This window comes from Rosa chinensis, chromosome 7 (genome assembly GCF_002994745.2).
Source record: "Rosa chinensis cultivar Old Blush chromosome 7, RchiOBHm-V2, whole genome shotgun sequence".
Taxonomy (NCBI): Eukaryota; Viridiplantae; Streptophyta; class Magnoliopsida; order Rosales; family Rosaceae; genus Rosa; species Rosa chinensis.
In genome coordinates, this window is record NC_037094.1 from 16,642,959 (window position 1) to 16,662,292 (window position 19,334).

Here is a 19,334-nt window from a genome sequence, read left to right on the forward strand (position 1 = left end):
TGACATCAGAAGCACATCGTAACTGATCTTAAAAGCACGCCGTGATTGACTAGCAAGCAGGCCGTAAATGTCGTCCTGTTTACATAAATGTTTTTGAAAATTTGTGGCGGGTAATATTTGCGCCGAATTTTTTTTTTCCTGTAAATTTTGCAATACCATTTCAAAATCTAAATAAAACTACACAAACCTTTGAGATAAGAATGTAGAAATAAACTGGAAGTATGAAATTACAAAATGTAAATTAATTGCCAATAGCAATTCAATACTGTATAGAATTGAAACAACTTGATACCAACAAAATATCATCACAATGCATACCAAAATAGAAAACATTGTAGATTACTAGAGAGCATCTTAGATTAGAATTGTCTTTGTTCATTGCAAAAGATAAATCTATAGTGATCCACACTACTACAAAAAGGTCATCAGACGACGGTGAATTTCTGTTGTCTGATGACCAAACTCACCGTGGTCTAAGTGAGTGTTGTGTGATTAAAAAATCAGACAACGGTGATTTCACCGTTGTGTGATATCACTTTACTCAACAGAATACTAGTTTCCGTTGTGTGAATTTTGCGCAGGCATGTGCTTGCCATGGCATGGGCGGGGATGCCGCGGCATAGTCAGACAACAGAAAGAAATTTTGCTGTCGTCTGAGGTTCATAACACACAACAGATTTTACTCATTCTTTGTTGTCTGAGATATATAACACACAACAGATTTTACTCATTCTTTGTCGTCTGAGATTAATAACACACAACAGATATAACTCATTGTTTGTCGTCTGAGATATGTAACACACAACCAAAGTGAAATTATCTCATTTGTCTGTTGATCACTTAGACAACAGAGATGATTTATTTCTGTTGTGTGTTATGAATCTCACACAACAGATTTTACTCATTCTTTGTTGTCTGAGATTAATAACACACAACAGATATAACTCATTGTTTGTTGTCTGAGACATGTAACACACAACCAAAGTGAAATTATCTCCTTTGTCTGTTGATCACTCAGACAACAGAGATGATTTATTTCTGTTGTGTGTTATGAATCTCACACAACAGAATTTTGTTTTCTTTTGTTGTTGGTTGTTAGTTCACACAACAATTTTGTTTTCTTTTACAGTCATACAACACATTGTTTTGTATTGTGTTGTATGAATGAAACTTGGACAACAAGAAGAATATCCATATAAACGTTTTTTTTTTTAAATAATGCTCAATATATGACCATAGAAACAGTACTACAATCCTTATAATTCAAGCAAGGACAACAGAGATTGAGTCTGTACTTGTAAAATGTTCTAGCTAGAAAGACCTAAACTACATAGATTACTACTGCTTTCCTTTAACGCACCTTCATTTGCTCTTGCAGAAGCTCTCTTGTAGGCAAAGATGATAAGCAATCCTTCATTAGCCAGCTTTGTTTGATAGTCTTTAACAGCTGCCTTGATGGCATCCTCAGCAAGCATACTGCAGTGTAGCTTGACTGGAGGAAGAGAGAGATGTTTCGCAATTTCCCTGCATGACAGGCAAAGAATATAATCAGAACAGTGATACTCAAAGAGAACAAGCGGATACGGAATACTGAGGAGGACAAAAAAAGTTTGCTTGGCACATTACACATACATATTGCCTACTTTAGGGAAATCAACTCCAGCAGGAAATAAACCAACATGCTACGAAGGCAAATCTATAGCAGACCCTGGCCACTTAACAGAAATAACTAAGAAAAAGGGTCACTAAAGAACTGTAATCAGGTAAGTGGGCACCCAACACAAAAGCTTTCCTGTTGACTATAGCATGGATTTGAATTCCATAAACATGTACTGGTGAACAAAATTAACACAGTGCCCTTCTTATCATGTATCTTACAAAAACAGTGAGAAGATCATAGCAGCAAACTGCAGTCACATGTTTCATCGTGGCCGATAAGTTAATACTAACACGACACAGCTGTAAACCCAACTAGGTATTTGAATCCATTATGTTAGAGACAACATCCCTAAGAAATTATATAACAATACAAGCAGAAGTAAAGAGATCAACCTGTTCTGATATTGACTTTTGTATTGCTGGAGCAACTTCCTTAAGTTGATTAATGAGAACCTATACAAGTTACAATTGGAAAATCTCAGCACGGCATCAGATGATTATACAAGGACATTCAAGAAAAATGAATTTTGCATCGCGGGAATTCCAGAAGGCGTATCCACCACTTGTGTCTCAATTTCATAATTGCCTGCCTTACGATGTCTATTCAGTTCTAGGAGTCCAAGCATACTAGGATTCACTATCCCACATCCCCTCATACCAACAAAAATAACTCAAATTGAAATACTTAATTTAATGTCATATATGAATATTCAAATGAATAACAACTTCATTACAAGTTTATGTTAGATGTCTACCATGTTAGACAAGAATTGGTTCTAACTTCTACATAAGTCCAAACTGAGAAGCTGGAAGCACTTTAGCCATAACCAGTTCAGTTAAAGCATAAGCTTACCTGAAAGCTAACCAAGTGCTGCTGATGTTCAGCTAGTGTTGCAGCTAATGACTCGGCATGACCACTTGAACTGCCTTCATGCGCACTTCTTAGAATTTCTGGACTCTCTCCCTCATTAGCTTTTGCCTACAAATTACCATTTGCACAATACAGATTCAATTACTGAGAGGTTATAGACCCAAGTCAGCATATAAGCACGACTAAAAGAATGCAATCTTTCAAATCATTTTCCCAACAAAATCAAAAACATAATTCCAAGTGCTTACCATATGAAGTGACTGTTTATGAATACGCTGTAAAGCATGTGTCCAACGCCTGATAATTTCTGCCACGTCAACAGTTGGGTGGACTCTTCCACTTCTCTCATCTGCTCGATGAAGAGTTTCATCATTTACTTGTGAATGGGATGAATCTAAAGTATTCTTCATCTTTTCTCTGTTAATATTGACATATGAACCATCACTCTGCTCTTTATCATCTACATGTGTAGGAGTAAAATCACCAGACTGGACAGATAAGACATCTGCATAAGGAGCCTGAGAGCTCTGATCCATAGCTGCAAGCAAAGAAGATCCAGAAATGCGGTACCTATAAAGGAAAATTATGCATGCAAAGGTAAATTGCTGATTGACCTCTAGTGAATTCAAATGATATTTGACAGTATATTACCTATGCTCCCGATGAGCGATTAAATCCTCGATATGGCCCGAAGCAAGAACTTCATGTTGACCTACAAGTGATGGAGATTGAGTTGAATTATCAAACTGATTAACTGAGTATGAATCTAACCAGAAATTAAAGAACTAAATAAATGAATACATAATTGTGTGACACAATTTGATAATACTACTACAAGGATGATGATTGGACTTACTTTTACGGGCTAATATCGACTCCCACAAACGAGTAGCCTTGGATACTAAATGAGAATTCTGACTCGAACTATAACACAAAAACAAAAACAAATAAGCCATGAAGTGGAAGGCCATAAAAATGGCAACATTAATACTTAAAAAATTAATCTAAACAACATCAAAGCACAAGGAAAAACTAGAGCCCGTGAACAAGCCATGCAAATCCTCTCAATAGCAGTAGAACTGTAGAAGTATCAGAAACTTGGAGAACGCATAGAGATCACAAAATAATCAGAAGGCAAGGGAAGCAAAGTATAAGAACCATAGAGACCCATGAATATAGATTTTACATACTATTTTAACTTTATGAACACAAATGGTAATGAACAATATGATCAAAACAACCAATTGGAATCTTTATCTGAACAAGAAATACAGTACCGCATAAAGGGCCTCCAACTTTGAGTTGTTGCGCAAGATCTCAAGCACTGTTCTGTAGGTTTCCCACAAAAACTTGAACCAAGGAGTAACAACTTCACGATCAGACCTATCTTTTCCTTTCTCTCCACTGACATAACTCAGCATTAGATCTTCAGGCCTCTTATCTGCTTCGAGGTCATCAACATCAAGTGCTTCTTCTAATGCTTGAGCCTGGGTACGTGCCTGCTCAGCTTTCTCAGTTGACAGATGCATGAAGTGCTTGATCACCTCTTCCAAGGAACTGACATTTACTTGTTGACATATAATACGGTACTGAATCAGACCAAATTTACCCTTGCGCAAGTCAACACAAAGCTCCACATATTTAAACATAATTTTTTCAAGTGGCTTCTGCCATGCTCTATATCTCTTTGATGTAATAAGATCATGAAGCGATTGCAATGCATCTTGCTTCTGCCCAACATTGATCAACTCTGCATCCACACATCATAACCGTCAGTCCAAATACAAAAGGGCACTCATTGCCACCAAATAAACCAATACACCATATCTATCTCAACAAAAAATTAACATGTCTGCTATAACAAAAGGTCTGTTCAACAAGAACATCAAATCCTGAACCAATTTAATTCTATTACTCTTCGATAACATACTGACAAACTTGTACCTCAGACATCAGATGACATAAACAAAACAGAGAGACAACTTTAGCAATTAGAAATCAAACTCCACTACATCATGATAAATTTCACAGCAAGAGTATAAGCAGTTAATACTATTTCAAAATGTATACCTGAATTTGAAGGAGCTAAACAACGCAACAACAAACTGTTCCTCAAATCTGCAGAATAAAAACACCGGTGTTCACTTTCTCAAACAAAGAATAGAAAAAGATGAATGTAATCAATTATAACAATTCGAGGAACAATGGTTACAGATAGTTAGTTCATTTATACATTGCAACCCGAATAACTGAAAAGATAGAAAAACAAACCTGAATAAAAGCAAAAGATTGAAACAAGAAGGGACAACAGACTGAGGAACAGCAGTAGAAGAATGACAGCTACAATTTTTTGCATCTAACCTGAAACAATGAATACAAACTTTATTCACAAAGTATTGACTTAATCAGAAGCAATTAAACGCTAAAACCACAAAATACCAAGGTCACAATCAAATAAAATCAATAGAAAGATCAATTCCTGCACAAAAAACGTTGAATGGTATGGTACTATCAGTTCAAAAACTTCTTATGATGACCATGGATTGAAGAATTAAAAAAAATCAGAACTTGGCTCTGGAATGAATATTCATGTCTTTTCATCAATTAACTTCAAACAAAAGACAAAGAAAAAAAAAGAAAAGAGAATAAAGAAAATGGAAGATATGCATGTCTAAGTAGAAAGAAAGGAAATATGTGCATGTCTATCGAGACTAATTAATGATTTTTATTGTTCACGATTCACGAACCATGTTGCTGCCCATTAAGCAGAAGAAGTATATAAAATAGAATTGAAATTTGCAAAAAATGAAGTCAGGAAAAGAGAACTGAATTGAAGTTGAAAAGAAAACTTTGTTCCAATTGTAGTCAGTTCAGTCAAATGAATCCCCAAATGAAAAAGAAACTGTATATCGCACAGCTAAGACTATAGCCATAATCTTCACCAAAAAAATCTAGCAAACGTCAATTCCAACATTACGAATCGCAGACTATAGCTAAGACTTGGAAACTGATCTAAATTAACATTGTGGGTATCCTTGACATCAATTCCAACATTAAATCCCCAGAGGCATCTGTTACAGATATGAATTGCTAAATAAAAATCACAATATTAAAGAAGAAAAACAAACGTCTATAATACAGTGGACAATAATAAATTTAGAACAATGACATTTGAGTTCCTCCTATAGTCTGCGACTACAACAAAGATATAAATATGAAATATCAATAGCCAAATTCAGTACCTTTCAATTGATCTAGTTCCATCAACAAAGAAACTCTGGTTTATAAAGCAAGAAGATAAAAACTTTGCTTAACAACAGTTATTGATATTTGATCATTAACCGGGATGATCATCAGATTTCCCTCATTAAAACTGCATTTCTAAAAATGAGGAGTGACTTATCAATTCTCAGTTTTCTCTTGTGCGAACTAAGAAAGAAATGAAAGCTAGTGCTTATATGCAGGGGATCAGATCAGAAGTGAGGAATTCAGATGCAGCCAAGTGAGTAATTTCTTGTCACTGCAGTTCTAATCTGAGGAGTGACTTAAGTGTCACAGTAGACCAGACTGCCTTAAGTTTCTTCTTTTCTTTTGCCAGGACATTATAGGGAGAACAGATGTCGAGATTTTCAGTGGGGCTGGAGTAGCATTCTACCTAAATATTTCAGCTTCCTAATCCTCGCAAAGATACTGAAACAATGCCTTAAACTCTATAATGTATGTTGAGTCAAAAATGCAAAGTAAAGCTTTCAGCAGAAGCAATTATAGACTAAAGCTTTCACATTTGCATCAGCATAAAACCTACACGTAGCAGGTATAGGTGTGTATCTCATACCTGATCGAGTCCCTTGATTTCAATGCAGCCGATATCCCTAGTGCCTGAGGCTGGTTAAGTTTTGCCACCATCAATAAGTTTTGCCATGTGAACATTGTATTCTGCAAGGTTTAGCAGTTCACTGCGTATAAGGCCGACAGTAATTTCTTTATTAAACTTCCGCTCCTCATCAGAATAAATCACCTGAAAGAAATTGTAAATAAATGTATTACAAGCGAAGGCCAGTATTGGAAAAATATAGCAATATGCCAATATCAGTTTCTAATTGTGACCAAGGTGACATGATCATAGAACTATGAAATAGCATTTACCAACTAAGACTAAACGCTTAGGTCATTGAAAAGTTGAGTGACCAAAATCAACATTCAAACCTTCTGGAGAAAAAGAAACAAGAAAAAAAGAACATGATTCAAAGGGGAGGGCCGGACTGCGTAAACAATATCTGCCAGTGTAATAGTGCATACCCAACTATTGAGCTGCGTAAAGACAAGCTTGCAAACATCACGAATCGCAGTCAGCATTGCTAGATGTGCGCCAACATGAATCTGGTTTGTTGCATTCTCGTACAAACCCTTGAAAACCTGTATGAAGATTAGTAAAGCAAATTTATAATCAATGGACGTTATTTAAAGCAGTTGCTCAAAACACAACAGGCAGTTGCTCAAAACACAACAGAGAAACTCCATAAACAATCAAGCTAACTCACAATTATCTTTATAGGCGAACACATGAAAAAAAAAAAAAAACTTCTTCGAAAGAGTAGCACTGACCTTTTGAGCCACAGCCAAGGCGGCCTCATCTCGACTAACACATCTGAGTATAATATCAGGCACTTCACCAATGACTCCCTAGATTGACATTTATGTTAGTGGACATGTAGATACGAATGTATAAATGCAAGTGAGTACAAAATGGAGAACTCTCCAAGTAAATGGGAGCCTATATATGCGAACAAAGAAATACAGTACCTGGATTTCTGATTCTCTAGCATTGTTAGTCACCAGAGCTTCCAACTGAAACCATTACAGAACATGGGTCAGGCTAAGATCGCATCATTACATACTAAAATAAAAAGGCAAAATGGAAACAGCGACTAAGGGCTTAATTCTTCCTCCTCCTCTCTCTTCCCCATGATAGTCCACCAAAGAAAACCAAATAGATTCTTATAATTAACAGAAAGTTGTTATAAGACAATATCAAATTCTTATACATAGCCATCAGCATTAAATCCAATGCTCCAATCTCAAATTAGAAGTTCAACTTTCACAAATCTAGAACGGGAAAACAAGACAATTCCAACTAAACTACACGGAAACGATAAGACAATAACATTATAATTAGAGGTAAAGAGCATTACCTGGGCCTTTAAGTCGCTAAAAACCACATTGAACCCCACATCCAAGACACTAATCTGCAAAATTCAAACATAAATAGAATCAACATCTGTTCATAAGTCTGAACATCACAATCCCTAATTTATTAGAACAAAAACAACACAAAAACACAGTCATTATGCTAAGCATATAGCAACGAGCCTATATAAACAAACCACTAAGCAAATATCATTCTGTGAAATTGCCAGTGAGCTAAATCCATCTCTCAACTCCGTTCACTACGTCCAGGATATTAAACAAAAGCAGTTCGATTCAACACGAACAAAAGATACGGAAAAAATTAACGAAATAAAATACAAATTCAACCCCAAGTTTCAAATCTAGAGATACGGAAACAAAATATACTTTTTATCTTTACCTGGTTAGTGCCGAATAGCAGAGACCTGACCCAGCACCTGTGGATGCCACAGCAATTATTGACGTGAATATTGGCAGAGGAGGCTAGGTTATGGGCCACGAAGCCGGAAAATCCTAGGGAGATGCGGATCGCCATAAGAGCAAATTGAAATACGAAGGTGAAGATTTTGGTATAGTGCAGTCTCGAAGACGAAGAAAAACGACCTAGAAAAGGGTAACAACAGCCAGGGAATGCCATTTTGTAGCAAAAAACGGCGAAATGGAGATGGTAGAGTTGAATTGAAGGTTGATATTCAAATCGGAGAAGCAATTGGATGAGATGAAGATTAGGGGATTTGAAATTTGAGGGTTTTGGATGAGAGGATTAAGGGAAAGCTCTGAGCTTTTGGCTCAGACTGAGAGAGGGTTTGAGAGAGAGGACTGAATGTGGAGAGAGCGTCGACAGGTTCGAGAGGACTGCTGGGTTTTGTTTTGTTTTGCTTTTTTCTTCCGAACACGATGTGGCAATTAAACCTAGCAAAATGTTCTCTAAGTTACTCCCACAACAGAAACTGAAATAAACAGTCGTCTGAGTGTACTACATAAAATCAAAATACCAAAACATGGAGGGAAACATACCGCCTACAGCATTTTCACTCAAAATATTGCCGCCTATGTTCCCACTTCACACAACAGAAATGTATAACTGCAGTTGTCCAATTTCTACAACTTGCACTTTGTTTACCTAGTGAAACACATTCAAGCAAGCTTCCTCAAAATTTGGCTTCTAGTTTTCAATCACACAACGGAAATCTCAGGCACAGTTGTACCAAGTACCCCAAATTTCAGATTTCAAGCGGCAACCAAGAATCAAGAGTGGAGGGAAATCTGCCGCTAAAATTTTCATGACTCAGACGACGGATAATAATTAATTCCGTTGTGTGATGTAGTTCTGATAAAAAAGTTATCACTTTGTTGGCATTCACACAACATAATTCAACCAGCACCGTTGTATGATTAAACTGACTTCAACACACAACAGATGATTTGTGTTCCGTTGTGTGATTAGTGTTGTGTGATTAACTTTTTGTACTAGTGCCATGGTTTGACCTTTTGAACATCTTCATACCATGCATGGTGCCAATTTTTACCTGCACAACCAAAACAAACACAAAAAGAGCAATGAAATGTAGCCTGTCATATTGTTTTTCATTCAAGGAAAAAACATGCAGCTAAGGTTCTAATTTAGCAATTAATGTATCATAAGAAAATAGAAGCAATTACCTCCAAAATGCCTAATTCACTTTGATGTACTTGATAGGCCATGCAATCATACTTCCTGTGGATGCATAAAGTTTACTAAACTCGCTTGTTGGGCGATACAAGGCTATATCATGAAAAACTTCATGCACCGATACTTTCCAACAATCATGGCCAAGAGGCACATGATGCACCTCAACTTCTGGATCTTTTGATATAATACTAGCACTTGCAACAACTACTTCTTCTTTAGCAAACCAACTTAACAACTGTACTTGTTTCCCCAAACCTGTCTTCTGGACCTTTTTGGGGTTATCTTGTTGCTTCTTTCCATTAAAACTTTGCTGAATTGGCCTGCCATTTTCTGTCTCATTATAAGAACTTCTAACACTTGCATCTTTCTGTTTGCTCTGTGCTATATCACTACCAGTACTTCTAACAGTTGGATTTTCTTTACGTTTTCTATTTCCAATCTCAGTAACAGATTGTTGTGCACTAGTGTGTTCCTTTAGTGAAATCAAAAAAAAAAAAAAACAGTCAATAATCTAACTAAATGTATCAAAAAGAGGTGAGATATGTACTGTATTAGCATCAACTAATGTAAGTGAAAACTTACATTGTTAATTCCTCCTTGGTCTAGCCGAGCACAAAGGCCTCTCACCATCTCTTGCAATTTGTCTACCACTTCTGTTTGAGCAGCAAGAGCATTCTCTAACATTGTGACCTTGTTACTTACATGTAGTTCAGCATCAACTTTAGAAGGTAGCGCACCGAACCCATACCCTCTTACTCGTCCTCGGGGATCTGGACCAACTACTTTTGCAACAGCATCATTCTTTATAAAAGACGGTCCAGAAAATGTTTCTTCTTCTTCCTTGTACTTTTTCACTTGTTTCTACATATATAAAGAATCCATAACTAAATATATAAGTATAGAGTGCTAGAAGATTTATGTAATTCAAAGGCTAAGACATAATTGAGCTGGAAGTAATAATGTGCTAGACCAAGCTGGAAGTAATAATGTGCTAGACCAGTATGTATATATATTATATATTTTGAAATAAAATATTTAACTATAGATGCTTGCATTGTTACCACTATTTCTGAATCAACAGCTTCCTCAGTTGACCCTTTCTTTTGTTTTGCTTCATACGCACGAAGCCAAACATCAGACCTTGATATTACATCCGGCGTTTCACTTTGTTGCTTCTATGGAATAAGGAAGCACATATTAATTATGACTGTTATTTTGATATTATGACCTCAACAAACTAATCAAATTATTCTTACCAACTCTGCCTCAAGGCAGGCAAAGCTTTTCCTACTTGTTGTATGCAATAAAGTTCTTTTTTCTCGCATTGACTTGAATCTTTTTGACTTTTCCTATAAAATTCCAAGTAGAAACATTTGTAAGGCTAAGCATGTATTTAAATTCTAACTTTAAGCACTACCTCACAAATCAATAAAGTTACCCGGAATTCTTCGGTGCTTCTAGATTTAACAAAAGTTTGCCACTCATCCATTGAATCTACGATATCTGGTTTGAGTTGTTCAGTAGCACGTGGTAAGCCTACCACTTCAGCTTGTTCCATCACTTCTTTCATTATAAGGGATCTATGATCTCTCCAAATTTTGACCATTTTTCAAAAAATATGCTTCTTGCACCACTCATGAACAACATAATGTTGCTGTTAAAGAAGATTATAGGGAAGATTATTAGCCATGGTATGTTCCCAACTATTACACTATAACTAGACAAGGTCAGAGAGCTATATTTTTTCGAAACAAAAGTGTATGGAAATTAATTTACCGTGATATGTTGCCAGATTTGTTCTCTTCCAGTCATGTTAATGATATATAAGTTAATATCCATTAAATGCTACAAGTAAATTACTAGAACATAACAACACTGAGAAGCATAAGATAACTGCAAGAGAAATGAAATTAACTGAATCTTATCTAGAGCCTAGGAACTGGTGTTGGCCACCATGGGAGCACAAATGGGTAGACCATTTTAGAAACTGATGGACTGCAAGTTTGGGGAACTAACACGAAAATTGCACATCACAATGAATAAACCAGGATATCCTTATTATTTGGGTGGAAACCTAGTATACCTCTTTGCTCAAGCTTATATGAAAGTCAGTTATCAAAGAATAGATCTTTAATCATCTGATTTAAGGGAACCCTTTGACTATCGAATACCATTTCTTCAATTTAATTGCCTCTGGCGTTGTCTACCTCTTCTCTCGACTCCCAAACACTTGAATCATCATGAACCTATTGCTGGCACAACAGAAGACACCCTCGGACCTCGGCAAACACCTAGATACATATCGAAGTTCAAACGGCACCTTAATTAACCAAACTGATTGTACTCCCAAACAGGTCCACCTCAATTACACTATACCTCCCTGATTAAGTAAACCAAACCAGCCAATACTTCGAGAAGAGGACCTCCGTTGTTCAAAGAGGGACTTCTTGAGTTGGTTATCAGTTTGAGATTTGAGAGCGTCATTTAAGATTTCAACAAAATCAAACAATAGAGAACAAAATTTTCCAATTATTGCAAGGAAGAACATATAGGAATCATACCCAGAAATAAGCGGTGGCCATTCTTGAAATTGTGCAATAACTTTTCTGGATCTAGTGGTGGATAGCGGTGCAATCGTCTTGAGCAAGTTCGATTCTTCTGCAATCTTGTAGATTCGGCCGCTCTTCAACTCTTCTCAATGTAGATTAGGAGCAAACCGTCTTCCGCCGCTCGTTGCCTTTTCTCTCATCTCGATCAGTTCTTTTTTTTTTTTTTTTTTTTTAAGAAACATGTTCACTTATATATCGGGTTAGTATTTGGGAAAGCTGGGAAAACTGGATGGAGGGAAAAGCTAAAGATTTTCGCGCTAATCGCAAAATTCACGAACTCTTTTACGGCCTTTTCACAAGCATGTCGTAAAAGACTTTAGATTACTCATTTAAGGCCTGCATATTGTGCAAGCCGTGAATGAAAAGAGATATTTACAGCGTATTCCAAAAGTATGCCGTAAATGAACTAATTCATACATCATTTACGGCCCACATAGAAGTGTGCCGTAATTGATACTCATTTACGGCGCACATTGAATGCACGCCGTAAAATGTGCGTCGTAAATGATCAATTTTCTGGTAGTGGCATGTGTGAGTTTTTTTTTTTTTTTCCTAATTTCGATTGAATCAGATTTCAATCTTATTGGAGTGAGTTGTTGATAGGTATAATTTGGGTCAGTCTCAATTGGTGCTTGGATATGGTGTGAGGCTAGCCAAATTGGCTCAACATGTTACCAATTTGTTCTTATTTTGCCTCTTTCTTTGCTAAAACGAAATGCTGATGGGCGTTGTTTTATTGAAAGAGTAGGTCTACTGCTTGCCTTCTCAATTTTGGTGGCTAAGAGGGAAGGGTGTTGGTTCAGTGAAAGCGAGTAGAAAGAAAGCCATCTTGACAGCCGCAGAGAGATATATATATATATATATATATATATTTATATATTTATATATTCAAGAAGCAAAAATCTGGGTTGCTCCTCTCAATCAAATTGTCGAGGTATAGACTTTCCTCTGTATATGATCGATTCTGGGTTTTCATTGCATGTGCTTTGTATAATCTATGTATTATTTGCGTTCTGGGTTCCTAGAGTGATTGGTTCTATCACTTCTATGCTTTTTTGGATTTACAGTAAATTTTGGTTCTCTGTATATGAAATTTTGATGATACAGCATACTATATATGAATGGACAAAATGCTCAACTTCATCTCTATGAAGAACTTCCACAATGCAATGATTCTAATCTCATTTTTTTCCCGTCATGCCTGTACTATTATTCTAATCAAATTGTAAAGAATTCCCCCAAGTCCACTTTCCATGAGTACTTAACTCATAATTTCCCTTGAAAAGACACTTCTTTCATGAAAACATTCCCAGTTCCTAAAGCGTTGAAGGGTATACCAAAACAGAAATATACTCTTTTAGAGTCATCTAAAACTCATGTGCTGCTCTAAAAAATTGAACATTTTTCTTATCAGTAAAAACGATCATCTTAGATATTGGTTAAGCCCTCTCTGGGTTTTGCATATGCTGTACATATGGACCTGCAGCATTACTATTTTGAAATTTGAAGGAGTACCAGCATGGCATTTTTATTGGCGAATTAAATCATTTAGCTTTTATCCTAATTTGACATTCTTATTTATGCTTTTGAGTTTTGTTGGTTAAATTTCTGAATTGGTTGGTTTTGCAATCGGTGTCCTATGCTTCAGTTAATTCCAAATCGATGCACTTCTTTTCCGTCCCTGTATAGATCAGTATAGCCTATCCACTATGGTTCTAAGTAGTAACAGATATGCGTGATTTGTTAACAAAGAGTTAACAGATGAAATTTTGGACTCACTTTGTTTGATGGAACAATGTTATCCTTTTTGCTCCTTGCTCACTAATTATATTTCGTTACCTTTTCTCACTGCTTATAATTGGTCCTATAACTGATATGTTAATGCTTTTTTCACTGTTTATAACTGGTCCTCTAACTTGATATCCTTTGTACAGATACTGTGTATTTGATAGATCATAACTGGTCCTCTAACTTTATTTTTATTCTTTTTTGCCAATTTTAAAAGGTCCCCTCTTACCATCCACTACAAGCCTTATCTTTGTTTTCAAGTTTCCCGTTTTTCTTTTGCATTATGCAGACAAGTTTGAAGTTTGACATGTCTTTGTTTTTAAGTTTCCCATTTTGCTTTTGCATTGTGTAGTCAAGGTTGAAATTTGCATTGATTACTTTTGCATTGTACATTCGGGAATAAATCGATAGATAGCGCTATAGTAGATATATAGCAGAGAGATTGATTGACTATTTATAACTTTGTATATACACATCTCTATCAATCTACAGACAATATATAATGTAACTTAATTTTTTCATTGTTTACTCATGCCGGTTTGCAATATAATGCTTCATACAATTTGTTGTCCATATGGATTGATTCCAAATTGCCTTTTTGCACATGGCTTCGACGCCATTGAATTTCACTAACCTCCTCAACAATAAATCAGTCTTCAATGACCTCAATGAACCACATTTGACATATGATTTCCCGGCGAGTCAGTATCATTCACCCTATGAAGATTGCACTTATGAAGAGACACCTACTAGTGAAGTTTACACTAATGAAGAGACGCCATGTGCACCTAATAGCAAGAAAGCACAAAGACAAGCTCAAAGACAAGCCAACTTCACAATCGAATAAGACAAACTTCTTGTATCTGCATGGCTGAATATTGGCTTAGACCCAGTGAAAGGAGCCGATCAAAAGAAGAAACAATTCTGGAAAAGAATTACTGATTACTTTGAAAAACACAAGAAGTAGTCTGCTGAACGGAGTGAAAAATCATTAACAAACCGTTGGTCAACAATCAGCAGCACTGTGAGTAAGTTTTGTGGACATTATGCTCAAATTGAACACTTAAGGAAAAATGGTTATACGGAACAAGATAAGGTAAGAAACTGAACTTAAACATAAGGACTTAATATCATTATTTTCAGTTTTGTGTTTTTGATTTTCATAATGGATTGTTGCCTTTGATTTTATTTCTGGAGCTGTGGTGGTGTATTTGTCTGTTTGAGATCCCTTTTGTGGTGGTGTGTTTTTATAAGCGCATAACTATATATATATCCACCCCCACACACACACACAGATGAATCATATATTAATATAACTGAAAAGGTATCAAAAAGATCAACACTCGCATCCTTCTGTACAAAATCTATTTTTAGGTAGAGCATGGTTCATACCATGTAATTTAAAAAAAGGAAAGCATGAGAACCTAAATTTATATTATACCACTATGTTGCAACGTAGCTCCAAGCCTCCAAGATTCATTTAGTGGTTGATTCATGACTTATAAATCACAAATGAGCTGTAACTCTGTAAGGTACATTGTTTGTAGACTTATATATATATATATATATATAACATATATGTGGTCATGCAATATTCTTTCATTTCAAGATAGATACCAGTAGCATATAATTCTGTCACCTCCTTTTTCTACGAGTTTTCTCAATGTCATGCCCCTGTTCTTGACAGTATCAGGGGCTTATTTGAATTCTGCATCAATGTGCATTACTTGTTCAACTGGTATTTGTTTTATAATTGCCATGTGTTAGACTAAGGCTCTTTGTAATACTTTGTCAGATAGTGGAAGCAAAAGAGAATTTCAAGCTAGAGGAAGGTCATGCATTTGTACTTGACCATTGTTGGGTTGTTTTGAGGTTTTAGCAAAAATGGATGGATGAACATCAAAAAATTGAAAGTAAGAGAAAGTGGAAGGCTCCTTCTAGTAAGGCTGCATATTCTATCAATTTAGAAGACGATGATACGGAAGCTCCTGAACCTGCAAGCTTGAAGAGACCAATTGGGAGAAAGGCTGCAAAGGAAGCTATCAAAAAGGCAAAATCCAAAGAACAAGTTAGTGAAAATGAGAATGAATCTACAAAAACCCGTTCTGAGTTGGAAGAGTTGAGGACAAGGAGATTAGAAAGTGACCGTATAAAGGCAGAACAATTTAAGTTGCTGCTTGCTACATAGCAAAAGCAAGTTGCTCTTAGAGAAAAGGAAATTGAACTTCAGACCCGAAGTGAGGATGCAAAAATAATGTCTATGGATACTAGTGTCATGCCTCCATTTCAAGCAGAATATTTTATCAGCCTTCAGAAGGAAATCTTGGCAAAAAGAGCTAGTAGGAATGAAAATCAATAGTCATTTGTGTTGGTTCTTTATTTTCAGTGGAGAATAGGATGTTTATGCTCTTTCTTTCTATGAGACTATATTAGTACTTGATATGTAGTCCCTTTTGATATTAATGACTGATGACTACTGATATGTAGTCCCTTTTGACATCAATGACTGATGACTTGTAGTTAGCAAACTCAATTGAGTTGTGGTATAGTTTTAACTTGAGAGTGAGATATTTTGAACCACGATGACCTCTCCTTGAACTCTTCTTGGCAAGGCGTTCTTCTTCTATTTGAACAAGTAAGGATTCTTCATATTCTTCATCAATACCGTCGTCGTCATTCATGTACGTATCAACTAAATAACGACTAGCCAAAGAACGACGAGCCATAAAAATAGTTTCAAAGTGAGCAAGAAATGAGGAAGCAAAGAAATCAAAATTATGAGAATGAGATAGAAAATGTGATAGATGATTTTTTCTTATTTATAGAAGAAGTTGACGTAAACGAGCCGTTAGAAATAGCCGTTAAAAAATAGCCGTTAGAAACTAGCCGTTATAAACTAGCCATTATTTTAAACTAGTTTTAAATGTAGAATATTTTATTGTTGTAATAAATGCAAAAATCTGTAAAATAGGGAAGCTGTTGGAATAAGAGCAGAAAGATTATGGAGATTTTGATTTTTGCTTCCCTATAATACAAAAATTATAGGGAAGCTGTTGGAGTTGCTCTAAATTGCCTACATATCCTATAAAGGGATCAAAACATTGCAGTTCAGAAGAATTGTTATTTCTTGGTTTTGTACCAATTTTTGTGTTCAACGGATGTATTTTTTGAATCAGTCAAATGTATTTCTTTTTGCAGTCATCCAAGTTGTAGAGTGCTTGTTGATCTGATTTGGGCACCCAATGTGCCATTTGTAATGGGCCCTGGAATGGGCTTTTGTGTTGTCCCTTTTACATGTCGACAAACAAGCTCGGTCGGGCCGGGGCTCAAAAAGTGATCTGAACACCCATTGCGAAGGGTTGAGTTTTCAAGTCGAGTCACTACTTTTATTTTCGACGAATCGAACTTTAACGTTCAAAATTTGCAGTAGACCTCCGTCGATGAGCTTGCTTCCCTTTTTTTTTTTTTTTAAGGAGGTTCAGTGACTCGTGTCGCTTTCAGTGGACATGCAATATTGGTGAAGATTCTGATCATTTAATTTGAACCGGATACGTGAGATAGGCTTGCTTCCAATTGTTTTCAAGGAGGCCCAATAAAACTGGGATGACCGAAGACATTTCACCGTGCTGGTCTTCAAATTAAAATTAATGAAACATCTTGTTTTCCATTAGTTTAGTTTGTTTGCACCAGTTAATCTTGCATTGCACCACCGCTTCAAAAAGAGATATGCTGCACTCAATTTTCATGTAATAGGCAAGCTTCTTTAATTAATGCAAACCTCATGCTTAGGTGTAGGTTTTTGTTTTGGCGTGTAGGTATTCAACTACAGACCACATTGTTTCTCAAAGTGCTCATTGCCATCTTCATTTGTTTGATTAATGCCACCGTGCTATCTTATTTTGCTTCCCATTATTGTGACTAGGTGACTGCAGTGGCTTGATTTGGTTTATATATATGACCAAAAATGTTGGTAATTAAAATACCAAGTATCCAACAGTTTTTATTGCTTTTCTACAGCCATTTGAGAATCCCATTTTGATGTCGTGATATTTACTATCTCTTTCTAATTTGGGTATTTCTTTGAGCTCATATGTATCAGGTAGAGCAAAAAAAATGCGTCATGATCAGCAACAACTTCTTGTCAACTTCAAATAACGATCAACTGAAACCGTTGGTTGACCATGGAGAAAACTTTGGTCGTGTTCATGAACGACCTCAGTTCTCATAAGTTTTAGTAGAACGACCATGGTAGAGTCATTTTAGAGGGAGCTTTTAGCACTTTAACGGTTGTTCGTGAACAACCATTTTGATGCAATAACTCTTGCAGGAGCAGCATCATTTCGGAGGAGTTTTGAGCATGAAACTTGGCTGTTCATGAACAACCACTTTTATTTCAATGCTTGAGCATTTGAGGCAGCAACAACGTCATTTTGACAGGCATGGGAAGACTCTAATAGTTGTGGTCGTTCATGAACGGCCTATTAGAGTCTTGAAGGGCCATAAGACATATGAGGATTAATTAGAGGAGCATGTATCACAAAGAAGGCATATGTATACCTGCAGCTTTTCTCTTTCTTTCTCTGGTGGCTTTTTCTCTCGTGCATCTCCTCTTCTTTGTATTTCTTTTGTTCTGCTGTATAGCGTTTTCTCCTCCTCTCCTCCTGTTGTAGCTAGAAGTAGGGCTGTCAATTCGAACACGACCCGATAACACGACTCGAAACCCGCACGAAATAAAGCGGGTTGAACCCGCACTATTAAATAGCGGGTCGGCGGTGGGTCAACCCGCCATGACCCATTTAATAAATGGATCGGCCACGGGTCAACCCGCCAACACGAAATGAACCCGTATAACTCAATTGTGCTATGTTTCTTCTTGAAATTTTGGACGTTTGGAGTATTTTATCATAGGATTAGACAATTTGAAATATTTCGCTTTTTAATTATTTATGAATTATATATAATTATTTATATTCTTCATCTTGTAGAGTTTTTAGTGAATTTAATGAATTTATGCATTTTTTTAGTTAAATGGGTCTCATTGTTATCGCTTAAATGAGTCATTTTGTCTAACAAGACATAACCTATTTATTAAATGGGTTAAGCGGATTGGAAATGGGTAACCTATTTAGTAAATGGGTTGGATTTGGGTTTATATTTTGCGACACGACAAATACCTTGACCCGACACGAACCCAACCCGACACGACCCCTTGACAGCCCTAGCTAGAAGGAACACTATATATAGGCATTCAAGATCAGCTGGGATTACATCTTCAACTTTAAATTATTTAAATTTCAAATCCCCAATCTTGAGCAACCGTCTATAGATAACTTCTTATCTCTTTATCATTCCATCGTGGCTAAGTCTTGAGCAACCACAGTTCTCACCTTGTATGCATATATTTGAACTTGGATATTAATTTCAGGATGCAGGCTGGTCATGTTCTAGATAATCCAATCCCCATTTTCAAATATTTGAATGATTCACACAAGTTTGAATTGCATGGTCAGCAAATATCCCATTTGACATTGGCAAATTGCTAGGGGTC

The 19,334-nt window shown here is 36.3% G+C and overlaps 2 protein-coding genes across 2 annotated transcripts; both read right to left on the reverse strand.

Moving 5' to 3' along the window:
- Positions 1 to 6,381: 6,381 nt before the first annotated feature.
- LOC112177499 lies at positions 6,382 to 8,311 on the reverse strand. The gene is made up of 6 exons (XM_024315792.2): positions 8,118 to 8,311; positions 7,723 to 7,776; positions 7,334 to 7,378; positions 7,136 to 7,213; positions 6,830 to 6,946; positions 6,382 to 6,548 (listed from the first exon to the last, which is right to left on the reverse strand). The coding sequence occupies exons 1-6, from the start codon at positions 8,250 to 8,252 to the stop codon at positions 6,420 to 6,422; spliced, it is 558 nt and encodes a 185-aa protein (XP_024171560.2). The 5' UTR covers positions 8,253 to 8,311; the 3' UTR covers positions 6,382 to 6,419.
- An 882-nt stretch (positions 8,312 to 9,193) lies between these two features.
- Positions 9,194 to 10,036, reverse strand: LOC112175426. The gene is made up of 3 exons (XM_024313100.2): positions 9,972 to 10,036; positions 9,380 to 9,861; positions 9,194 to 9,246 (listed from the first exon to the last, which is right to left on the reverse strand). The coding sequence occupies exons 1-2, from the start codon at positions 10,017 to 10,019 to the stop codon at positions 9,391 to 9,393; spliced, it is 519 nt and encodes a 172-aa protein (XP_024168868.1). The 5' UTR covers positions 10,020 to 10,036; the 3' UTR covers positions 9,194 to 9,246; positions 9,380 to 9,390.
- Positions 10,037 to 19,334: the final 9,298 nt, after the last annotated feature.